Source organism: Geotrypetes seraphini, chromosome 4 (assembly GCF_902459505.1).
Source record: "Geotrypetes seraphini chromosome 4, aGeoSer1.1, whole genome shotgun sequence".
NCBI classification, from domain to species: Eukaryota; Metazoa; Chordata; class Amphibia; order Gymnophiona; family Dermophiidae; genus Geotrypetes; species Geotrypetes seraphini.
This window is the reverse complement of record NC_047087.1, coordinates 286,507,006-286,533,435: the sequence shown is the minus strand read 5'-3', so window position 1 is coordinate 286,533,435 and position 26,430 is coordinate 286,507,006. Positions and strand designations below refer to the sequence as shown.

The following is a 26,430-nucleotide window of genomic DNA, read 5'->3' as shown; positions in this document are numbered from 1 at the left end:
GGCGGGAGTTTTAAAAGCTTGCTCCTGCGCATGCCAGCCCGGGTGCGCTTCTGACATCAGCAGGAGGGGCTCAGGTAGGATACACCGCTGGACCACCAGGGAAAAGGTAGGCTGGGAGGGGTAAAAAAATAGTTAGTATAGTACTGTATTAACATAGGCCTACTTACGACCGAATCAACTTACGACCTATCAGTCGGAACCGAATGCGGTTGTAAGTTGACGACTATCTGTAATCCTAGATTCTGATTTAGAATTAAATCACCATATGAGAATGCTTTCAAAAAAATTATTTTTCCATCTTCAACAACTGAGAGTTATAAGATCTATCTTGTCACAATTTAGTTTTCAAGTACTTTATCAATTGATATTACCACCATTTTTGGACTACTGTAATTCTATTTACTGTGGAGCATCTGCAAAGGTTCTTACTAGAATACAGTTGTTTCAAAATACAGCTGCTAGATTACTCTTTTCGGCTAGAAATTTTGAAAGGGTTTCACTGTTCTTGTTAAATTGCACTGGCTTCCAATTAGATATAGGCATCTTGTCTACTACATAAGACTTTACATAGTAATGCTCCAAAACAATTAACATCTCTTTTATGTGTTCCAGCTAATTTTATTACTACACGGAGTAACTGTAGTTTTAAACTTCAGTTTCCAACTGTTTTTAGAGTAAATAGGAAGAATTAACAGATACGATTTTTTTCATATCAGGCTGTTCCGATGTGGAACAGTCTTCCATTAGAATCTTAGATTCATATATTATTTTTCATAACATTTTAAAGACCTACTTTTTTAAAAAACATTACTTTTATCTTATGTGTAATAATTTTAACGTATATGTGTTCCCTTAATTTAGGGCAGGGGGAGGGAACTCCGGTCCTTGAGATCCATATGCCAGTCGGATTTTCAGGATTTCCCCAATGAATATGCATTGAAAGCAGTGCATGCAAATAGTTCTCATGCATATTCATTGGGGAAATCCTGAAAACCCGACTGGAATACGGCTCTCGAGGACCGGAGTTCCCTACCCCTGATTTAGGGTTTCTCTTGTTCTAATCTGCCCTGAATCTGAGTTGAAGAATAGTGGAATATAAGATTACTGATTAGAGTTAAATTTAGATGCACATAGTTAAAAAAAACAACTGAGCTTGCTTTGGTGCATGCTGGAAATTGTGGGTAGCTCTGCAGTTAGTTATATATCTCCAATTTTGTAAAGGGCTTTTGCAGCATAATTCCTTAGTCACTGATAGGGATCACCATACTGATATTTTTTCCCCGCCATTTTCAGGAGTTCTTCCCTAGGAGAGCTTCCTATTTGGATTCATTCCAGTTACCTTGGGTTTCGGGGGCTGCGGTTGTGGCCTTGCATGATCCCATTATAATAATAATAACAATAACTTTATTCTTCTATACCGCCACAATCTTGCGACTTCTAGGCGGTTTACAATCAAGGAAGCTGAACGTTCAGCGAGTTACAGTATGCAGATGATCAGAGGAAATACAGAGTGCAGAAATTTTAAGAAAGCAAAAATATAAATATACAGTTTGCTGAGCAAGAATATAGGTTATACAGCTTGCTAAGAAATTTCTGAGTGGACCTGTTAGAAAAAGGTAACGCATTTCAAAAAATACAGCGAAAAATTACAATATGATAATAACAAGTTTATATAAATCGCTGAACCGTGAAGTTCTATGCGGACTTATGAGGGGAGAGGGAATGGATAAGAGATCGGGAGGACCTTTATTGTGGAGAGAGAGAAGTGCAGGTCAGTTGTCTAGGTATTTCAGGAACAGGTATGTTTTTAGGCGCTTCCTGAATTCCTCATAAGTGGTGGGTGAAAGCAATTGATTTAGGTCTTTTCCCCATATGGCAGCTTGATGTGAGAGAAGGTATTCATGGCGTTTTTTCAGTTTGCAACCTCTAACTGGAGGGGAAACGAAGCTTGAATGTGTGCTTCTCTTGCGTCTGTTGGTGGAAAAGGAGAAAAGGTCCGTTATGTATTTGGGGACTAGTCCATATAGTACTTTGAAGCAGAGGCAAGCGAATTTAAACTGTACGCGTGCTTCTGTCGGAAGCCAATGCAACTGCTGGTAATAAGGTGAATTTCTTCAGCCCGAAGATAAGTCTGACTGCTGCATTTTGCATTAATTGAAGATGTCGCATATTCTTTTGGGAGATTGCTAAATAGGCGATGTTGCAGTAGTCAAGTTGACTTAGTACGAGGGATTGCACTAGGATTCTGAATGCTGACGTATCGAAATATACTTTAATGAATCTAAGTTTCCAGAGAGTGAAAAAACCCTTTCTGATTACTGAGTCCACCTGGTCTTTCATGGTTAAGCATTAATCCAGAGTTACACCCAATATCTTCATGGTGGGCTGAATGGGGTAACTAAGTTCGTTGATGCTTAGCGGGGTTTTGTTGTCAAGCGGGTGTGGAGAGGCAACGAAAAATTTTGTTTTTTTCTGGATTGAGTTTGAGCTTGAAATCTGTCATCCATTGTTCCATCTCATTTATGGCTTCTGATGCCTTGGGAATCGTTTCCGATATAGAGTTAGCAAATGGGATGATGATCGTGAAATCATCTGCATAACGCAGGTCATTCAGGACCCGATGGTCTGTCATCTGAATTTTATAAAATTTTACAGGATCGCATAGTTGGTTCATTGGAGGCTTACTTTACCGGGGTGGCGTCTTCAGGTGCCTTTCCTGCTCATGTTAATCGGGCGCAAATTGTGTTGATTCCCAAGCCTGACAAAAATCCGGCTTTTGTGGATTCTTATCGTCCCATTTCTTTGATTACTTTCGAGCTTAAACTATTGGCTAAAAATCTGGCTAATCATTTGGCTGGCTTTCTGCCGGATTTGACTCATGCTGACCAGATGGGGTTCGTTCGGGGTAGACAGGTGGTTTGGAATGTCCGGAAGATCATGGCGGTTCTGGTTCATAGTGCTACTTACTCACTCCCGGGTCTACTGATTACCGTATTTTCACATAGATAACGCGCACCCGTGTAAAACGCGCACACGGGTATAGCGCACAAAAAACACATATTTATGTACATAAATTTTTATATACCGCGCACACCCATATACCGCGCATGCTGCCCGACTCTCCTTTCGCCCGCCCCGACTCTCCTCTGGAGACCCCGACTCTGTTTTCGCCCGCCCGACTCTCCTTTCCTCCTTGAAGTCCTGTCCCTACCCTGAAAGCCTGATGCCCCCCCGACGTCCGATTCACCCCCCCCCGCAGGACCGCACGCACCCGCACCCCCACCCCAAAGGAGCGCTCGCACTCCCACCCTGAAGGACCGCTCGCACCCCCACCCGAACAACCGCTCGCATCCCCACAGCCTCACCCCCTTCTCCCATGGAGAAGCTGTCTACCTTGTTTCCGGATGCCAGCGAGCCCAGCTGTTTCCTCTGCCGGCGGTCCCGCCCCTTCTCTGAGCCCTGCTGCGCTGCTTTTTCTTCCGTCGGTCCCGCCCTTTCTCTGACATCAGAGAAAGGGCGGGACCGCCTGAAGAGGAAGCAGCGCAGCACAGGGCTCTGAGAAGGGGCAGGACCGCCGGCAGAGGAAGCAGCTGGGCTGGCATCCGGAAACAAGGTAGACAGCTTCTCCATGGAGGAGGGGGGGAGGCTGTGGGGGTGCGAGCGGTCCTTCGGGTGGGGGTGCGAGCGGTCCTTCGGGGTGGGAGTGCGAGCGCTCCTTCCGGGTGATGAATCGGGTGTCGGGGGGGGAAACTATGTAAAAAAATTTTTGTACAACGCGCTCACGCGTATAACGCGCAAGGGTATGCGCGGTTTGTAAAAACCTCGTATAACGCGCGCGTTATATGCGAGAAAATACAGTAGTCTTGATGCCAGTAAAGCATTTGATTGTGTGTATTGGGAGTACTTGTTCGCGGTGCTCGAGGGCTATGGGTTGGGGGGGGATCTTTTCTGACCATGGTTCATCTTTTGTATCACATTCCTAGCTCGGCTGTTTTGGTTAATGGTATGGTTTCTGGTTATTTTCTGGTGGAGCGTTGCACCTGTCAGGGTTGTCCTCTTTCCCCTTTATTATTTATTTTAATCTTTGGAGCCCTTATTGCAGCAGCTTCGGGAGGATGGATCAATTTCTAGGTTGTCTTTTGGGCGGGAGGAGGTACGTTGTCTGGCATTCGCAGATGATATCTTGCTGTTGTTGACCCAATCGGGTCGGTCTCTTCCAATGGTGTTGCAATTGGTTGGTAATCATGTCAGGGTGTCTGGTTTGGAGTTAAATTTAGACAAGTCTGAGGTTTTGGCTATAGGTGGGTATTCTTACGAGGATTGGTCAATCCCCTTCCCTTTGCAAAAGGTGGCACACAAACTTAAATATTTTGGGGTATACATCACTGGCAATCTATCCCGGGCCTATAAGGAAAATTTCACAGTGCTCTTGAACAGATCCAGGGATTTTTTGGGTCTTTGGGTTCGTTTTCCATTGTCCTTACGGGGTCGAATTGCTCTTTACAAAATGGTTTTGTTCCCTAAGTGGGTCTTTGTGATGCAGATTTTTCCATTGTACATGACTAATAAGGATATTAATACGTATCACACTGTCTTACGTAAATTTCTTTGGAATAATAGAAAACCCAGAATGACTCTTGCTCAATTATCTCTAACTGTGGGACGGGGTGGACTGATGCTTCCGGATTTGAGGAGATACAACATAGCCTGTCTTCTTAGGCACTTGGTGGACTGGATTAAGAACACTCAGTTTTATACACCTGTCACTCTTGAGCAGCAGTTGATGGCTCCTACTCACTTGATGTACTATCTTCATGCTAAGCGCCCACACCAGATTTTTCCCACCAGGACTCATCCTTTGCTACGATCCATGAGACAATGTTGGCAATCGTTGTGTAAACGCATGCATTTGCCTTTTACATACTGTTGCCCTTGAGGGGTAATCGAGACCTGGATCCTGATGCTTCCAAACTATACTTACAGCGCTGGAGTGCTCGTGGTCTATGCTACATGCGAGATGTGGTGTCGGAGGAGGAAGTGCCTTGCTCTTTCCAGGATCTACAGGTGGCAGGTCTCTTGGAGGCTCGGGATTGGCTTTTCTACCGCCAGGTGTCTCATTATCTCCACTCTTTGAATGCTGCTACTTTGAACGAAGGCAGGATGGATGTGGTGTGTGAAACTTTGACTTATCCCGCCTGACTCGGATTAGCTTATCCTTTCATCAAGTCAGTTTGGGCTTCGCGGCACCTTGGGATCCTGAGATGGTGGCAGCTGTTTGGAACCAGGATCTCTCCCCATCTGAATATATCATGGGCCCCGGAGTTAGTTTTCTTACGAAACATCTTCCTCGGATGACTCGTTCTGTTGTGGTACAGGAGCAGCATTTCAAGTTTCTTTTGCGGCTGCACGTATCACCATTTCGGGCCTATGTTTCTGGATATGCCTCTCGTGCTCGTTGTCCTAAGTGCCAGTCCACTCCTGCAAGCTTGCTTCACATGTTTTAGTCTTGTGACCGCATTCATTCTGGTCTTTTGTAACAGATTCCTTTGAGGACAGACGTTCTGCTTTTTTCTCAGGGGGTTCATTTGGGCTTGTCTAGAGGGGGCAACATGTAATTGCAAAAGGCCTCCTTGCTGGCCCAGAAATGTATCTTTCTGTTGTGGCGCCAAGCTAAAGTGCCTACCCTTACTATGTGGAGAAATGACTTGTTTACTTTGTTGAAATTTGAATATCTGGATGTTCGGAGGGGAGGTCCTGGGCCATGGAGGAAATTCAGGAGAATATGGGCTCCTGTTTGGGAAAGATTGACCTCTAGAGCTCAAAGTTCTTTATTGAACTTTTGACACTGGAGTTCAGGGAGGGGAGGGGGTTTGGGTTTCCTAGTGGGGGGGGTTGGTTTCTGTGGGTCTTCGTGAAAAACCTGACTATTCCTGTTATTTCTCTTGTTAGTTGTTGTTGGTTTGTTGTGGTATTGCTTGTATTTATACACCCGAAAACTTAATAAAAATTATTTAAAAACAAAAAAAAGGCCAGGATTTTTTGTGTGTATTTATATATAATTTTTTTTTTTTACAATACCTTTTACAGGGAGTTGCAGGTCTAGCAATTCCAGAAATTTGGGGCCAAAATTATCATCTGTATGATCTTCTCTGGCCAAATATCAGTGATCGATTATTGTAAATAAACAAATTAAGAAAAATGGCAACTTTCCAAAGTGAACAAGTTTTTAAAAAAAGAACCTTAATGGGTTTTTTCTTCCCGTTCCATCCTGTTGTGCTGCTTTACGGAATTTTGGTTTTATTGAACTGGACTCTGTTGGGCTACGACAAAAGTCTTCATCTTCAATTACCCAGTGTGTGTGTGTGTGTATATATATATATATATATATATATATATATATACACACATACATATACATATATATATACACATACACACACACAGCCTGATTTTAAAATGAGACATATGTGAAGTCTAAAAGGGTGTTTATTTTATAATAAGCATGTGCCTATGTTTTTGTAATATAAACAGTAAGAAGCAACCCAGCAATGTGTAAATATTGATGCACACATCTACACATGATCCGAAGCGGGTAAGTGTGTGCAAATACCCTAATATATTTCATTTTATTACAAAGGCTTGCTATACTGCATATTGTACATCATCATCCTATGCCTTCTATAAAGGTTTTTCTGTGTGTAAAGTCATTAAATAATCTCCAAAAGCAGCAGCATTTGTGTTCAGAGATTTATTAACTCCGCTAGCATAAATCAATTCATTAATAATTAACAAGATAGATCTCTTATGTCTAGAAGACAACAGAGAATGGTTTCCTCACTAGGATCTGCTGTTTCTAGTGCCATTGATTTATAACTCTCAGAGAAGAGAAACTGGAATAGATAAACTATGGTCTAACTCAACATGGCATTGCTCATGTGCTTATTTAGTAATCATACAATTCCATATCAGTTAGGAACGGGAAGGGGTAAAACGTGGACCTCACGGATCTAAAACCGCACATCCTTAAAAATCCAAGGTCCGTGAATTGACAAGTCCGCCTTCGCTTTCCCTGCAGCTCAGCTCTGGCCCCCGGCTCCCTCGCGGACCTCACGGATCTGAACTGCACGTCACATCCTTAAAAATCCGAGGTCCACGCCACTTTTGAGGTCCATGCCACTTTTAGTCTGGCTCTGACAGAGCCCTATGACAATTTAACTCTGACGGATCCTAATGCTTTTCCCTCCTTATGCTAGGATCCGTCAGAGTTAAATTGTCATAGAGCTCTGTCAGAGCCAGACTAAAAGTGGCATGGACCTTAAAAGTGGCGGGGACCTTGGATTTTTAAGGACGTGCGGTTTTAGATCCGCAAGGTCCGTGAGGTCCGCGTTTTACCCCTTCCCTTTAGGAACTCCTACACAAAAGTGTGATTCTGTTTTTGGAGAAGGTAAGGGCAAAAGAAATATTAAGTTCTTACCTCGATAATCTTATTTCTTCTAGATGTGTCTAGTGGTCCTGAACACTAGGGTTTTACATCTTAACCTGCAAGTTGCTTGCAGAATATTATCAATCATCTTTTGAACTCCGCCTCTTTCCCAGGGAGCTGCTCATGCCTCCTCAGTTTGTAAAAAAGCAATCAAGTAGCACTGTAATGACAGACATTACCAGGAGGAGGGAAACGGAAAATTCCCGACAGTACAATGGGGTGCTGAAAAGATCTCAGCCCAACCAAGAAGAGAATGATGTTGATATTGTTCAATCAGTGATCTGAAACAATATCAAAAACAAAATTTTGTTTCTGCACATTGGCACTTAACAAAATAAGATAACACTCTTTCCAGCTAAAGTGGTAAAATAATGTTCAGAATTTAGGAAGTTGGCTGTTTGGGCTGAGGACTTTTCAGCACCCTCGTATACAATTCTATTCTGCTCTGTAACCAACATATCCATTAACATTATAACATTCAAGTAACTGATCAAACAGATACAAAAACTGTGTGCAACCAGCTCTAATTTTATATAGAGCTCGTAGCTATTCACATGTCCTGCTATCAAGCAGGCAAAACCCACTGTAGGGTAGGGTTTTCAGGACCACTAGACATCTACAAGAAAAAAAATTTATTGAGATAAGAACCTAATCTTTCTTTTTAGCGCAATGTCTCTAGTGGTCCTGAATGTTAGGGATGTACCAAAGCAGTCCCCATTATCTATGGTGGGTCTGCCTTCAAAATAGAGGATCTTTCCTAGCTGCCATGTCCAACCTACAGAACCTGGTAATGTTATGAGGGGTAGACCAAGTAGCTGCTCTATAGATTTCCTCAGATGAGACTGCCTGAATCTCTGCTCATGAGGTAGCAACTCCTCTAGTGGCATGCACGTTCAATGCGATCAACGGCTGCTTACCACAGCCCACATATGTGCAGAAAAAAGCCATTTTAATACATCAGGAAAATCAAGACTTTAGATGCTGGCTTCCCCTTCTTGGCATAACTAGTCAGAACAAAAAGGTGATCCGATATATGAAATTCATTTAAACTTCGAGGTACTAGAGAAACACTCGCTTGACATCCAGCAAATGCAACACTTTATTCTTTTTCTTAGACTCCGTAGGATGAAAAATGGACAAATATACTTTCTGATTAACATGGAAGGCCGAGACTACTTTTGTGAAGGATGACAGAACCGTGTGCAAGAAGAGCCCTGGTTCCGTAAACTCAAGGAATAATTCCCTGCAGGACAGAGCTTATAACTTGGAAACTCGTCTCGATGACATAATCGCCACCAGAAATACTGTCTTAATTATAAGATCCAAAGGGAAGCCTCCCATAAGGGCTCATGCGGAGCTTTACTGAGACCTTGTAATACAGTGTTAAGATTCCAGAAAGGAAAGGGAGACATACCGGAGGACGCAACCGAAGAGCCTCTTTAATGAACCAGGCCACATCTGGGTGAGAGGCCAGAGAGCCTCTTCCCCCCCTAGCTTGGGAATGGGAAAGGTCTGCTTTCTGTACCTTCAGCAATCTGACCAACAGACTCTTCTGAAGTCCCTTTCACAAAAAGTTCAGGACTACTAAAATCAGAGCTCGTAAGGACTCTACATTAGCCACATCACACCAGTGCTGAAAGGACTTCCAGGCCTTGGCATAGGCTGCTACTGCCAACAGCTTTTTAGCTCCGAGCAGAGTTAAAACAACTATGTCTGAAAAACCCTTGCTCGCCAGGGCCATAACTCAAGACCCATGTCATAAGCCCAAAGTGTTCTAGATTCTCGATAGGGGCCGGTCCCAGAGTGAGAAGATCCACTTGGACCAGCAGTCTGAAGTCTTAGTCCCTCTGGAGGCAAACTAGGTCTGCATACAATGGTCTGCGGGGCCAATCAGTTGCCACTAGTACCACCAACCCTGGATGACTTGCAATCCTGTGGATGATGCGCCCTAGCATGGTCCACAAAGGAAATACATACAAGAGTCCTTTCTACGGCCATGGTTGTACTAACATGTCCAACTCTGCACTTTTGGGCTCAAATCTGAAGCCATCAGATCCATCCATGGACACTCCCACCATCGAACTATGGAGGTGAATGCCTAGAGGTACAAAGACTATTTCCAGCCTCAAGAGTCTGAGAAAGTCAGCCTGCACATTTTCCATTTCCACTACGTGCATGGTTAAGAGGGCCTAGAAATGAGCTTCTGCCCACCAAAAGAGGAATTGAGCTTCTAGGTATTAACAGGGAGTTTCTAGTGCCTCCTTGCCTGTTGACACAGGCCACTGCTGTTGCATTCCTTGCAACACTGCTTGCCTTCCAGAGACTTCTCCAGTGCCTGAAGTGCTAGTCGATTTATAGACCACATTTGCTGAGCCAGTGTCCAATCACCCTAAACTGGGTGTCTGTTGCAATGAGCCTCCCTCCAACCCCCCCCCCCCCCCCCCCCCAGTAAAGGATGGCATCGGTCGTTAGAATTTCCCAGGAGGAAATTCGAAGAGGCATGCCCCTTGAGAGGGCAGTCAGCTGTAGCCACAACTACAGATTACTCTTCATTTCCTGTAACCAGGGAAGCAGTTGTTGAAGCGAGTCTGTCTGCGGAAACCATTGAGAGAAGAGAGTCTTGGAGATGCCTAATGTTTGCTCTTGTCCAAGGGACTACCTCTATGGCTACTACCATAGACCTCAGGACCTGCAGATAATGCCATGCCAAAGGAGTCAAGACTCTGTAGCAGGTCTGAAAAATGCTTCTGGAAGAAAGGCCTGGCCCAAGGCCATGTCGAACAAAACTCCCACGTACTCCAGATGCTGGGTTGGCTCCAGCTGGCTCTTCTTGAAGTTGATTATCCATCCCAAGTCCTGGAGGAGTTGGACCACTCTCAAAACTGCTAGCTCGCCTTCCTTCTTAGGCAGAGCTTGGATTAACCAATCATCCAAATATGGGTACACCTGGATCCCTGTCTTGCAGAGGGGTGTTGCCAACATTACCGTTACCTTGGTAAAGGTGCAAGGCGCCATTGCTAGACAGAAAGGGAGAGCAAAGAACTGGACTGTAATGGAAAAATGGGAATGTAGAGATATGCTTCCATCAAAATCAAGGGAGGCAAGAAACTTCCCCGGTGCCAATGACATTATAATCAAACGTATGGTTGCCATGTGGAAATGCAGCACTTTCAGTGCAGCATTGATTGACATGAGGTCCAGAATTGGCCTCCAGTCATCTGAGCCTTTCTTTGGTATGATACAAGTTCATGGAGTATCTGCCAAGCCTGATTCTTCATCCAGAACCAGTTCTATGGCATGAAGATCCAGTAGCCTTTGCACATTTGCCTAGACTCTGAGGACTCTCTCCAGCAGGCTGGCCAAAAAATTTACAAAGAGATCTGGAAGGGGGCACAAAACTCAATTTTGTAACCTTTTCAAACATCTTCTAGTACCCAACAATCTGTACCCGAGCCCAGACCAACCTAAAGGCCAACAGCCCAGCCCCTATTTTGGGGTTGTGGCCCCTGTCCTGGCATCATTGTTCTTTCTTGAAGGTTGGGGAGGGATGAGAGCCAGAGGCTTGCTATCTCCTACTCTTGCTGAACCCCTACTGTGACCCCTGAAATGACCTTTGCATTGTTTGGCTTCCTGCCCACTGTCTGATCCAGAGCATCCGCAGGGCAGAGATAGCATAGGCTGACACCTTGCTCATAACTCTGATATCATACAGAGCATCTGCTAAATAATCCACCCCAGGAGCATTTGGTGATCATCATCGTCCTCTGAGGCCAGAACTCGAGACAGATGGATGTGGTAAGCATGTGCTACAAAGGAAGCTGCAGCTTATGCCTTAATCCCTAGGGCCAAAGCTTTAAATTGCTGCTTGAGGACTAAGTCCACTTTAAGGTCCTGAGTATCTTTTAACATCACACTTCCTTTACTAGACAAGGAGGTTCATTTGGTGACCTGCGCTACCAGCGAATCCACCTTTAGCTGACCAGCTCCTGGAAAGCCAGAGCCATCGGGTAAAGCCTGGCCATAGTCTAAGTCACTTGCAGGGACCCTTCTGGTGACTCCCAGTGGTCCATGACCAGCTTTGTGATGTCCGTATGTGAGGGAGAGAACGGATTAGAGCAACTGAGTCACTCATAATTGAGCTCTGTGATGAGGGGGCTGGAGGAACTTAGACCTTCAATTCTTGTAGCAAGGCTAAAATAATGGCAAAGAATGTAGAGATTTTGAAAAGCTGGCTTACTGTGGGGTCTTGCCCCTGGTTCAGGACCACTACCACTCTTGACTGCTGTTCTCATGTAGAGAACCAGACTCTGCTAGAAAAACTGCATCCTGAGACAACAGTGGCATGAACTCAGACTTTCTATCCTCCCAGTCTATGTTAGAATGAACCTCCTGGTCCAGCTCTGTATCCTTGTCTGGTTGGGGCACATGAGGGAAGATCCTCTGCACCCACTTTCATTACACTGAACACAGATGCTGAGGACCATTGGCAGTTCAAATAGACATGCCCATAAGGCTTAAAAAATCTAAGCCTTGTACTGTTGGTCTCGAGGACCCTGGCAGGGACCCCACTGCCAGTCCTCTTGGGTTCTGTGGCCACCACACACCTACACTTTGCCAATTCACCTTCAGAGGATTCTGGAAAAGGTCTTTTCCCTTGGGAACACACCTCCTGCGGATCCCAAGCATTGGAGGACTCGAAGACTGAGCCCAAGGCTCCCACCCTTCCCCTGTACGTTTCATTGCACGCTGGATAAGGACACTCCTCGGCCAGCCATCCAGCGCAAACCTAGCAAGATTTAGGGGTAAGAAGGCCTGAGGGGGTCTACCCCTGTCAATGTTTAGTAAAACAGGTATTTTGAGGCCGATGGCTTAAAAAGATAATTTAAAATCCAAGATGGCCACTACCAGTAAAATCACACCAGAAACAGCTCGTAGGGACTTTCCTGAAATACAAAAATTGCATGGACAGGGGTTTTAGAGGTGGGGACCTTGGCTCTAATGGCAAAAATCTTTAAATTTCAGTTTTGGCGATACCCTGGATTTTCCCCATAGGCTATAAAAACCTTATACACTGTGCCATGTGCCTGCCTGCTTCAGCTCAGGAATGCAGCTGGGATAAATGGAGAACTCTGCCTCACAGGTTTGCCAAACAAACTCGGTCTTTGGGCTGCCAGTCTGACCGAGGTTGGACTGAGCTTCAATCTGCAGAAAACTTTGCACCGTGAAACTTTGCACGCAGCCGGCCCACTATTAATCCCAGCCAAACCAGGAAGAAGCCAAACAGCCTGTGCTCAAGCTCCTGATAAATCAGGGATGTGAGCAGCTATGCAGGGGGTAGCCAATAAGCTCAGAAAACACAAAAGCAGGCTGGCATGCTAGGTATCCCTGAGGGCTGATCCTGCTATAGCAGCAGACTTCCGCAATGTGAGTTTGCATCTTCTCCCAGGCAGAGGTCCCAAAATGTAGGAACTTCTGGGTACCAAGATTCTGACCGAACACTTAGAAACACCCCCTCCCCCCCGGCACAAAAAAAAAAAAAAAATTAAATAAATAAAACCACAGAGCAAAGCAAACACACTTCTAAGCAACTTGTTTTCAGAAAAAAAACTGAGGGGCAGAAACAGCTCCCTGGGAAGGAGGCAGAGTTCAAAAGATGAGTGACAGCATTCTGTAAGCAATTTGCAGGTTCATATGCAAAACCCTAGACCTTCAGGACCACTAGACACACTGCACTATAATGAACTTAAATAATTCAGAGTTCATAATATTCAAGAACTGAGCTGCAACAGGTCAGCTAGCAACAATTTCTAAAGATATTGCATCTGCCACAAAGCATCACATCTACTGCATTAATTTTAAGGGGTCAAAGTTAAGACAGATTTTCTCAGTGCAAAAATAATTGCTATTCTCAACCCGATTTATTTCAGTACTAAAATGGTAGCAAATCAGAAGGATAGAAAATTAAACCAATGACACCCAGAAGGAAGTGAGTGCAACCTTCACTTCTGATGCAGCTCAAGCAATGGATGCTACTGATATAACTTTCACTGTCTCTGAAAGGATGGAATTCTAGTTTGGAATGGGATGATTCATCACCGTTGTTTCATTGTGGAACGTTTCATCGCAGCTGCGATGATATCGTGGCAATGAATTGTCCCATTCCGAGAGGGGACGGGGCACTGGAGAAGGAAAGCTGCGAATGTGGTAGTGCTTGAGGGAGAGATGCTGGATGGATCACGGACAGGGAGGAGAGGGGGAGAGAAGAATTTTGGGGATGTTTGGGGGGCTCAATGCCAGCCACTGCCACCTGCTTCCTGGACTCGCAGTGAAATCTTTACAGGTTTTCTTAGCACCTAATGGAATGGTATGATGGGCTCCAGTGGCAGCTTCTCTCCCCTCCCCCCCCCCCCCCAGGGCTTGCTTGCTTATTCTATGCCAGGCACTGATGCCTGCTTCCCAGCCACGCCCTGCAGCCTGCTGCTCCAGGACCAATGTGAGTGTGTGTGTGTGTGTGTGGACATCGCCCTCCCCCAGCCCCCCCACAACTGAATCGGATTCATTGCAGCTAGTTCATCATGATGAAACAGCCACTTTCAATCATCTTAGACCCATTCTAGTTATTATACAATGACAACACAAATACTGAGATCTGTGATTGCAGGCTTCTAGAAAGAACCATGGCACATGTCCCCTGACTAAGGATGGTGGGTGCAATAAGCAGACTAAGTGATTTGGGAGCAGTTTATCCACTTCTGGCTTAAACAAATCTCTGGCCCAAGAACATAATATCAAATCACACTGTCAAGATATTAATGAATATGCATGAGAGAAATGTGCATGCATACTACCTCAATAGAATGCAAATTTATCATATGCATATTGTTGATGATGGCTTGGAATTCAGGCAAGTGTATGGCCTTTGAGGACTGAAGTTTTCCACCTCTGGATTAGACAGCTGATAAAGAGAATGAAATTTTATGCAATACGCACTAATCATATCTTGCCTAGGGAGCTTTCATGTTTAAATATACTAAGAAAATTAAGTGCTTAGATAAGAGGCATCATCTACTATGGAATGGAAACTGGCAAAAAGATAGGAAACTGTCTAAATGATCAGTTTTCATTGTTAAATAAAGTTGTTCAGGGATTTTACTGAACAGGTGCTTTTTAATGTATTTGAGCAGACTGTGAAAAAGTTGCAGGAAGACCTGGAGAGACTAGGGCACAAGCATCTCAATGGCAAATGAAAACTGATGTGGACAATGCAAAGTGATACATATAAGGAAAAATTATTATTAGCAGTCACTACTCAAGAATATAATCTTATTTTGAGCAATACACTGAAATTCTCTGCTCAATGGACAATTGGCAGTCCAAAGAAGCATACAGAATGTTAGGCATTCAGAAAAGGAAGAAGAAAAATAAATGGAGTTTATTATAATGCTTCTGTATCAATCTATATTGTGACTGTGATTTGAGTAGTGTCTGGATACCATATCTTGAAATACATATTTTATTTATCTATCTATGAACTACAAAGTACAAAACAAACAACCAAAAAGATAAAGGGGACAAAACAACTTCCAAATGAAGATAGGCTTAACAGATTAGGCAGGGCACGTCAGCTTGGAGAAGAAACAGCTGTGATACACATCTATAAAACAAGGGGGGTGGAAATGGTAAACAACTGTTCCCTAAGGATACACTCCAAGAAATTAATATGAACTAAATTTTAAACAAATTGGATGAAGTATTTTTTCACTCAATGTACAAGTAAGCTATATAATTTATTGTTGAAGTTGTGGTCAAAGAAGTTAGCACAGCTAGGTGTTTAAACAAGTTTCTGAACAAAACATCCACAATCATTAGCCATGTAGGCTTGGAAAAGCTACTGCTTATCTCAGGGTATGAATAATAAGGAATGAATCTATCCTACAAGATCCTATCAAATGACTGTGACCTGAATTGTCAACTGTCAAAGGCAGTATGCTAGACTGATAGATCTTTGGTTTGATTCAGTTTGGCATACCTTGTGTGTTCAAATGAAAAGTAGTGAGAGAAAAAGATGGACAAGTTGGTACCAAAGTAAATTTGTGGTCAAGAGAAAGAATTAAAATTGGATGCTTACAGGTACCTGACTGGAGAGTGCGAAGGTGCTGGCAGGGCTTTTCTTCTTACTGTTGGTGTTATTTTGATTCCCTCCTCCAGAGCTCATGGTGCTTCCACCAGACATCTTTCTTTTCCTGCGCTTGCTTGGTGCTTGCCGGGCTGGTTCAGCTAGACGAGGAAGAGAAAAAAAAGCAAGGTTCAAGCAACTAAAATTCAGTTCTACAAATCATTGACACAATTCTAGTGGTAAGTGCATTGATTTGGTAGTTATCCAGAATGGTGGTAAATGTTATCAATAAATAAAATCTTGTCTCACAAATTTGCTTGACTTCTTTGAAGGTGTGAATAAACATGTGGATAAAGGTGAGCCAGTTGATATAGTGTATCTAGATTTTCAGAAAGCTTTTGATAAAGTTCCTTATGAGAGGCTCTTGAGAAAATTAAAGTGTAATGGGATAGGTGGCAAAGTTCAGTTGTGGGTTAGGAATTGGTTATTGGATAGAAAACAGAGGGTAGAATAAAATGCTAATTTTGCTCAATGGAGGAGAGTAAACAATGGAGTGCCGCAGGGGTCTGTACTAGGACCAGTGCTATTTAACTTATTTATAAAAGATCTGGAAATTGGAATGAGTGAGGTGATCAAATTTGCAGATGACACTAAACTGTTCAAAGTTGTTAAAACGCATGTGGATTGTGAAAAATTGCAGGCAGACCTTAGGAAATTGGAAGACTAGGCGTCCAAATGGCAGATGAAATTTAATGTGGACAAAGGCAAAGTGATGCACATTGGGAAAAATCACAGTTACCGGATGCTAGGGTCCACCTTGGGGATTAGTGCCCAAGAAAACGATCTGGGTGTCATCGTAGACAATACGGTGAAATCTTCCACCCAATGTGCGGCGATGGCCAAAAAAGCAAATAGGATACTAGGAATTATTTAAAAAAGGGATGGTTAACAAGATTAAAAATGTTATAATGCCCCTGTATCGCTCCATGGTGCGACCTCATCTGGAGTATTGCGTTCAATTCTGGTCTCCTTATCTCAAGAAAGATATAGTGGCACTAGAAAAGGTTCAAAGAAGAATGACCAAGATGGTAAAGGGGATGGAACTCCTCTCGTATGAGGAAAAACTAAAACAGTTAGGGATCTTCAGCTTAGAAAAGAGACAGCTGATAGGAGATATGATTGAAGTCTACAAAATCCTGAGTGGAGTAGAACGATTACAAGTGGATCATTCTGTCAAAAATTACAAAGCCCATCCCCTGATGAACACTCAATGAAGTTACAGGGAAATACTTTTAAAACAAATAGGAGGAAATTTTTTTTTCACTCAGAGAATAGTTAAGCTCTGGAATGCGAGGCCACAGGATGTGATAAGAGCAGATAGCATAGCTGGTTTTAAGAAATGTTTGGACAAGTTCCTGGAGGAAAAGTCCATAGTCTGTTATTCAGAAAGCCACGGGAAAGCCACTGCTTGCCCTGTATCGCTAGCATGGAATTTTGCTACTCCTTGGATTTTGGCCAGGTACTAGTGACTTGGATTGGCCATTGTGAGAACGGGCTACTGGGCTTGATGGACCACTGGTCTGACCCAGTAAGGGTATTCTTATGTTCTAATAGTTACATATCTCCCTCAATTATAGTACATGTTTATAATTGGAATGGTATTATAGTACATGTTTATAATGGAATGGCACAGAAGTACTTAGGCCCGCCCAGATTCACTAAAGATAGCAATTCAATCGGTTGGCCCATACCTGGCCGATTTTAAAACAGCCATATTTTTAATCGTGGTGCGCTGATGGCAGGAGGGAGTCGGCATCCCTCCTGACATTTTTGGGGGTTCGGGAAGGGAGGGAGCGCTTTGTGGAGATGGGGGAGGAGAATTTTTTTTTTTCCATTTTTTTGTTATTGGTCAGATATTTTGCATGTGTAATACGCGCAAAATATCAATGCCATTAAAAAAAAAGAAAAAAAAACAGGCAGATCTGTTGGTAACACAGTTACTGACAGGACTGCAGCAGTTGGGCTTTAGGATAGTACAGGTGTAGGCAATTCCGATCCTTGAGAGCCGGAGCCAGGTCAGGTTTTCAGGATATCCACAATGAATTTTCCTGCATTGCCTCCTTGAGATGCAAATCTATCTCATGCATATTGTGGATATCCTGAAAACCTGACCTGGCTCCGGCTCTCGAGGACCAGAATTGCCTTCCCCTGGGATAGTAAAACCCGATTCAAAATAGCCAAGCAATTGTTAGTGAATCAATCGCTTGGCTATTTTGCATGGGGTTTTACTAATTTGCATGGGTTGGATCGGATCGGAGACTGACTGGGCAGCAGTTTAGTGAATCAAATCGGGGTTGGGGAACGATCGCAAAACCAGTACAGGATCGGAAGATTTAGAGAATCTAGCCCTTGGAGGAATCTGTGGAGGAACAAAAGCCGGTAGCCTATGTTTTTTCAACATAACTTGAAACCCATGACACCTTTTCTAAACACAAAGCAATAAAGAAGCAAGAGAAGGTGTTAAAATGTACAAATAAACAATGTTTTTAGCAGCTTTAATCCTCCTGCTGCTTGTCAGATGGCTAGACCCTCTGAACTATTCTGGTACTGCGGTATACAAAAATAAAGTTATTATTATTATTATTATCTTGAAATCACACTGATAAAGAATGAAACCATTACTCCCTACAGTTCTTTTCTAGCTGGAAAATTTTTTTAATAATAAGTATCCCAATGGTTAGTGGAAAAGAAAGCCACATAAAATAAACTTTTTCTTCTTTCAAGTGCCAATGTCTCTCACCAGGGGGCGCAACCATCCTTTGCCACTTTTGAAACAGGCAAGTCTTGAGACAGTCACGGGGGCTTAAGCTGTAGGTCTTATGTCGTGACATAAGCTCCTGCATTGGTTCTAGAATTACACAAAGCTGAAAAAATGTAAAGAAAGATAGGGAAGTCAATATAAAGCATTTATAACACTTGCTAAGTAAGTGATGCAGAAGCTATGAAAGAGGAGCTTATTGACAGTTTTAGAATGCTATACAGCATTTCTACATTAAAGTATGAGAAGTCACTATGCACCTATTATCAGGAACTAACACGTCATCATCCTTCAATTGTATGTATCTGCTCTCAGTTATTCAAGAACAGATGGCAAGCTGGCAAAGCAAATGTATTCCACTAAATCAAGTAAATATAAAAAAGAGGGGGATGAAATCTAGTTGGTTGATGTAATAATAATTTATTTATATGCCACCATACTGAGGAGGTTCTAAGCGGCTCACAGGATGAAGAAAAAAACATTTTCAATAAAAATCTTGATAAAATATAACAAAAGGCAGTACATACATTTCAATGAAATATATCAGAATAAAAGTACAAACATTTCAATAAAATTGATCAAGATGAAAATACAAACCATGCAGATAAGAAATATAAGAATAAAATGCAACATGGTTGAAATAAGAGAAAAGACAAAACCATTACGATGTCAGCCTATTAAATAATTAAATAATGAACAGATCAGAAAGAAAGCTCATCTCAGGTTTCTCTGATCATTATGAATCAAAGTAACTTATTTTAATCACTGTTTCAGTCTTCCCAGCTGTTACTAGTTAGAAAGAATGTTTCATCTTCCTTTGCCCCTGAAGTACTCATGCAGATATCATACCGAAACGAGTCAGATATTTCACTGCAGAAAATGTGGCTCCTGCAAGTTTCTGATGTTGTCCCTGTAAGCTCTGAAAGGAATCTGAGTGGAAAACAACTACAGTGATGCCTTGGAATCCGAACTTAATCCGTTCCAGAACCCTGTTCGAGTTCCAAAGCATTCGAGTTCCAGGACAAATTTTCCCATTGAAAATAATAGAAACTGGATTAATCCATTCCTGGGTCCCACAAACTCAAATTTTAACAGTAAATACACTGGATTTTAAGGTAAAATATTAACAAATATTTCAAAGCAGCATTCAAATTCTGGGGCAGAAACACACACATACAATGTGCAGGGCGTTCGGATTCCAAAGCAGAGTTCAGATTCGGGAAAAAATTTACTACAAAAAAAGTTCAGATTCCAAAGTGTTTGAGTTCTGGGGCATTCGGATTCCGAGGTACCACTATATTAGAAATATGATAAATTCTTTCATATGCCCACTTCTTCAAACGCAGCACTCTGCATGTCCCCTTTTTCTTTAGTGAAGCAGTCAAGTTTGTTTCAATGTTCAAAATTCATGCTGCCATAAATGAATTGATGTGCTTGTAATTCAGCAACATTTTTCATTTTTCAATTCATTTTTCATTTTTCATTTCAACATTTTTCAATCAGAAGTGTGATTAGTAATGGGGTGTGCAGGCCAAATAATTTTATTTTCTTTAGTTTCCCATGTTGTTGATGGGTTTTTCATTTTATTTAGGCTTTAAAATTTTTGTTCCCATTTGGAGGCAATGTTGTCAATGATGAATGTTATGAGGCAACATGGGGAATAAACAAAATTTTGTCGGTTTTTCCATGCTTCAGTTAAAAGTAATACAAAACACCCGAAATATTTCAAATGACTTCACATCCCTAATAAAAATTATAAATGTTAAGACAGGTTTTATTATAGGCTTATAGCCAATATAAGGTATGTCTTGGAAGGCATGTGAAAAATATAATGCCCTTGCACAGCAGCTTATAAGTGTTCAGTATTATCAAGCAATAGCCTCTCTAAACACCCAATTTGGTAAAAGGACAGATAGTTTTATGAAGGGAACTGCCACGTTGACTAGCAGAAAAATATGCACTCTTACTCGGAGGTAGTTGAGTGTGGAATTTGAAAGTCCGCATCTTGTTATATTCTTGGATAACTGGTCCAGCATCTGAGGATCCTGGGCCTAACAAAGAGGAAAACAAATGCTCCGTTACAAGACCACTAATATGCACAAGCCTCTATTGCTCCAGGTTTTGGCTATTAAATATACAAGCCCTGCTGGCATAATCAGTCTATTTTAATTAAAAGGAAACTCCAGGGTAAAAGGGTATAGGATGAAGTTAAGAGGTGATAGGCTAAGGAGTAATCTAAGGAAATACTTTTTGTTTTTTACAGAAAGGGTGGTAGATGCGTGGAATAGTCTCCTGGTAAAGGTGATAAGAGACAAAGACTGAATTCAAGAAAGTATGGGATAGGCACGTGGGATCTCTTAGAGAGAGAAGAAGATAGTAGATGTTGCAGATGGGCAGATTGGAAGGACCATTTGGCCTTTATCATCCATCATGTTTCTATGACTGGTCAAGATGCATCAGGCCCATGACATAGTTTCATCTTGCTCATCATAAGAAGGAAAACAAATTGTATCTTTAAAAGTCTTCCAGAACTTACCCTGAAATAAAAAACTCAGCAACTTACAGAGAATGATCATGGGATTAAAAATAGCAGTGTGAGAATGCAGAATGGCTTTTTGATAATGATAGTAATTTACCTCCTCTTTTACTAAGCCGCGGTAAAGGATTCTACTGCGGCCCGGAGTGCTAAATGCTCCGACATTCACAAAATTCCTATGAGCATCTGAGTATTTAGCATCTAGGCCGTGGTATAAACCTCTATAGCTTAGTAAAAGAGGGCCATTTATTATAAATACAGTGACTTATAAAGGACTTCACACCTTTGTACATTTTTATATTGATATCTAAAAAACAGAACTAAAGTAGAAATTTGTTTCACTAATCTGCACAACAGACTCAAAGCTTTCAAAATAAAAGGGAGATTAGATTATTTCCTTGATAATATCTTTTCCAGTGGATGTGAATGGTATGCTGAACCTTAGGGTACTCTGTCCATTCTTGCGAGCTTACTGCAGAAAGCTGTCAATCACAGCTTTTGAACACCTTCTTCTCCCAGGAGCCTGCTGCCCCCTTCAGTTCATTCTAAAACATGCAACAGCTCTAGAGTAAAAGACAGGAAAGGGAGGAACACGGGGAATTCCCCAAAACCAAGGTTCTGATCTGGTCATATAACGTTATAACAGTCAATAATGAAACTTTAATGTATAACTGAATGAACATTACCATTGAACAGTATCACACATCAAATAAAAGCAATAGCTTGAATATTAGTGAAGCTCAATTATCTCTTTGGATTCTATTTACAAACTGATTCTGAACCCATAGTCCAACTGGTAGAGAAAAGTCTTAGCTATAGCAAGGACCATGAAGTTTAAGGCATAAACAGGCGCATCAGAAAGCACTGGGTGGATGGTTCAGCATACCATTCTTATCTATTGGAAAAGATATTATCAAGTTAAGAACCTAATCTCTTTTTCCAATGCAATAGGAATGGTATGCTGAACATTAGGGGCATACCTAAGCAGTCCCCAAAGTCCCGGGTGGGAGAAAGAAGAGTGCTTTCAGTACTGAGAATTCAAAAGTGGAATACTCACGGCTGCCATATCCACCCTATAGAATTTAGTGAAAGTGTTTAGGGAAGACCATGTCGCAGAGCTACATATCTCTTCTGGAGTTATTGCCCTCGATTCCCCCTAAGAGGAGGCTACTCCTCTAGTTGAACGTGCTTTTAACACCACCGGCAGTTGTTTTGCCACAGACAATATAGATGGAGGAGATCACTGTTTGAATCCACTGGGAAATGGTGGCCTTGGTCTGCCTCAGGTTCACTCTTTGGTTAGGACAAAGAGATAGACTGATAGATGAAACTCAGTCACTTCCAGGTAATGCAACAGAACTCTGCAGATGTCCAGTAGCTTTAAAGCCTTATCTTTCTTCTAAGAACCCGTAGGTTAAAAGGCTGGTAGCCTGACTTCCTGGTTGATGTGAAATGCTGAAATAACCACTGGCAAAAAGGAAGGTACTGTATGCAAAGTCATTCCCATTTCTGTGATCTTCAGAATGAGTTTCCTGCATGACAAAGCTTGCAATGCTGAAACTCTTCTGCCGAGGTAACTGCAACTAGAAACACCACTTTGATGGTAAGATCCATGAGAGAAGCTTCAGCCAAAGGCTCATACAAGGCCCTCTGAAGACCCTTTACCGCGATTTTGAGATTCCAGAACGGGAAAGGATTTCGGATTGGTGGCCTAAGCCTCAGGATTCCTTTGAAGAATCTAATATCTGGGTGAGAAGCCAGGGAGACTCTTCTCTCAGCTTCTACAGCAAACCAAGTCTGCCATCTGCACCTTAAGGGATGTCACTGCTAAGCCCTTGTCCAGGCCTTTTGAAAGAAGGCCAGTACAGACAATACTGGGGCTTTGTTGGGCTCCAGATTCTCCTCATTGCACCAGCGTTGAAAAGTATCCCACGTCTTGGAATATGCCAAAAGAGTGGATGGTTTCTTGGCTTTCAGAAGGGTGGTAATAGCCACTTCTGAATATTTTTTCTTGGCTAGCGCCGCACGCTCAAGAACCATGCCATGACTGAAGGGGGGGAGCAGTATATGAATAATAACTTAACGGCTTCCTTCTTTTTAACATGTAGGGAGACCCTTGATAAAGCGTAATAATGCGAAACATGTCGGGTCTGGTTCCCAGGTTGGCGGACGCAGAGATAAGTACACAGTATTATAAATAAGCAAATAAAAAGAGAATGGCACATAGCACTTTAAACGCATATTGAAACATATTTAAAATTATTTTTGCTTTAAATATTTATGAATGCGGAATAGCCAATGATGAAGGTCACCACGTAATTCTCCCCGCAGGTGCAAACGGTAAAGCGGTGGAGTGGTGGGACTGAGGCTTCCACATACAGTTATTGAAGAATTTTTTAAGAGGTTTTGAATATCTAGTCCTTGCTTGTTGGTATACTACTTCACTATTTGGAGTGATATAAAAGTTAAGATACCATAGCCATTTATTGGTGTCCATCCAGAGTAGAGCAGTTTTTAGAGATTCTCTCTGGGGAGAACAATGAGACAAAAGTGTATCCTGAAATGGATGCATATGTACCCTTGCCTAGGGACTACTTCGATGGCAGTCACCATCAAGCCCAGAACCTATAGGTAGTGCCATGTTGTAGGCGCTGGCTGCGACAAGAGCTTTGTAATTTGCCCCCAAAGCTTCTGTCTGCGTACCTTTGGTAGAAAAACTCAGCCTTCCACCATGTTGAAGAAAACTCCATTCCCAAGACTGAATGGGGGCTTATTGGCTCTTCCGAAAATTTACAATCCAGCCCAGACTCTGCAACGTTTGCACAACTGCCGCCACTGCTTTTTCTTCCTCTTCTTGAGAGAGGGGTCTGATGAGCCAGTTGTCTAGATCAGTGTTTCTCAACTCGGTCCTGAGTATCCCTCGTTAGTCAGGTTTTCAAGATATCCACAATGAATATGCATCAACTTGATTTGAATATACTGCCTCTATTATATGCAAATTTCTTTCATGCATATTCTCCTCCACTGCTAATTTCAGACTTTGTTCCTTTCATCTAGATGCCCCCTATGCCTGGAATAAATTACCTGAGTTTGTCTGTCAAGCTCCTTCCCTTGTTTAAAAGCAGACTGAAAACCCACCTTTTTGATATAGCTTTCAGTCCTTAACCCTATTCCTCTGCCTTCCAACCCAGCCTGCTGATTAACCATTCCCCTTATCCATATCTATGACATCCTGTTTGTCTGTCTTGCCTGTTTAGATTGTAAGCTCTTTCGAGCAGGGACTGTTTTCTTCTTTGTGACTCTGCAGTGCTGCATGTGTCTGGTAGTGTTATAGAAATCATTGTAATAGTAGTAGTAGAACCTGATTGAATTTTTTGATTGGGTGACCAGAGAGCTGGATCGAGGACATATGCTAGATGTAATTTACTTGGATTTGTCTGACAGACGCCAGAGGGTGGTGGTTAATTGAAGTCGCTCGAAGGAAGGAAAGGTGAGTAGTGGAGTCCCTCAGGGATCGGTGCTGGGGCCAATCCTGTTCAATATGTTTGTGAGTGACATTGCTGAAGGGATAGAAGGAAAAGTGTGCCTTTTTGCAGATGATACCAAGATTTGTAACAGAGTAGATACTTTATGAAAAAGGATCTGCAAAAGTTAGAGGAATGGTCTAATGCACAGGTGTCAAAGTCGGTCCTCGAGGGCCGGAATCCAGTCAGGTTTTCAGGATTTCCCCAATGAATATGCATGAGATCTATGTGCATGCACTGTTTTCAATGCATATTCATTGGGGAAATCCTGAAAACCCGACTGGATTACGGCCCTCGAGGAGGGACTTTGACACCCCTGGTCTAATGCCTGGCAACTAAAATTCAATGCAAAGAAATGCAGAGTAATGCATTTGGGGATTAATAATAGGAAGGAACCGTATATGCTGGGAGGAGAGAAGCTGATATGCACGGACGGGGAGAGGGACCTTGGGGTGATAGTGTCCGAAGATCTAAAGGTGAAAAAACAGTGTGATAAGGCAGTGGCTCTGCCAGAAGGATGCTGGGCTGTATAAAGAGAGGCGTAGTCAGTAGAAGGAAGAAGGTGTTGATACCCCTGTACAGGTCATTGGTGAGGCCCCACTTGGAGTATTGTGTTCAATTTTGGAGACCGTATCTGGCGAAGGACGTAAGAAGACTTGAGGCGGTCCAGAGGAGGGCGACGAAAATGATAGGAGGCTTGCGCCAGAAGACGTATGAGGAGAGACTGGAAGCCCTGAATATGTATACCCTAGAGGAAAGGAGAGACAGGGGAGATATGATTCACACGTTCAAATACTTGAAGGGTATTAACGTAGAACAAAATCTTTTTCAGAGAAAGTAAAATGGTAAAACCAGAGGACATAATTTGAGGTTGAGGGGCGGTAGATTCAAAGGCAATGTTAGGAAATTCTACTTTACGGAGAGGGTGGTGGATGCCTGGAATGCGCTCCCGAAAGAGGTGGTAGAGAGTAAAACTGTGACTGAGTTCAAAGAAGCGTGGGATGAACACAGAGGATTTAGAATCAGAAAATAATATTAAATATTAAACTAAGGCCAGTACTGGGCAGACTTGCACAGTCGTTTGGTGGGAGATGGGCTGTTGAGTGCTTCAGTGGCTGGGAGGGTGTAGATGGGCTGGAGTAGATTTGAATGGAGATTTTGGCAGTTGGAACCCAAGCACAGTACTAGGTAGAGCTTTGGATTCTTGCCCAGAAATAGCTAAGAAAAAAAATTTAAAAATTTAAATTCAGTCAGGTTGGGCAGACTGGCTGGACCATTTGGGTCTTTATCTGCTGTCATCTACTATGTTACTATGTTATCATGCCGCTGTACCGGGCCATGGTACGCCCCACCTGGAATACTTTGTCTAGCACTGGTTGCCGTACATGAAGAAGGACACAGTACTACTCAAAAGGGTCCAGAGAAGAGCAACTAAAATGGTTAAGGGGCTGGAGCTGTTACTGCTCTTTCTCTCTGGAATTTATTGCCTATATATCTTCGTAACGAATCAGATATAAAACAATTTAAAACAGGATTAAAGACATTTTTATTCCGAGACGCTTTTGGTTAAAATGCTCTTTTAAGGGCCAAGTTAATAATTAAATCTTAATTTTTATTAATAATTTTTTTCCTAACCTATTGTTTAGCCATTTATGTTTTGCCTATCCTATATCAATTGTAGTTCTTCCCCATATGTCCCTTTGTTGCCGTATGTCTGTGCAAGTCACTTGTTTTCCCTGTTTTAATATACGTCTCAATGTAACTGTTTAACTTGTTTTTATGTAATTTTATTATGTTAACCGCTTAGAAATTAGATTAAGCGGTCAAACAAATATTTTAATAAACTTGAAACTGTACAGTGAGAGATTAGAGAAACTGGGACTCTTCTCCCTTGAAACGAGGAGACAGGGGGGACATGACCGAAACATTCAAGATAATGAAGGGAATAGACTT

The 26,430-nt window shown here is 42.4% G+C and overlaps 1 protein-coding gene across 9 annotated transcripts in view; it reads right to left on the bottom strand.

Annotated features, from left to right (window-relative positions):
- Positions 1-26,430, bottom strand: part of LDB1 (LIM domain binding 1) — a 297,290-nt gene that overhangs the window by 14,897 nt on the left and 255,963 nt on the right. For 5 of the 9 annotated variants that reach the window (XM_033940979.1, XM_033940977.1, XM_033940985.1 and 2 more), the window contains exons 8-10: positions 20,385-20,468; positions 18,400-18,523; positions 15,612-15,760 (exon numbers count right to left, since the gene is read on the bottom strand). In XM_033940979.1, the coding sequence (XP_033796870.1) occupies positions 15,612-15,760; positions 18,400-18,523; positions 20,385-20,468 (357 nt within the window). Of the gene's footprint in view, positions 1-15,004; positions 15,138-15,611; positions 15,761-18,399; positions 18,524-20,384; positions 20,469-26,430 lie in introns of those variants that run through there. The other 4 variants (XM_033940978.1, XM_033940986.1, XM_033940984.1 and 1 more) reach the window with 3 other exon arrangements.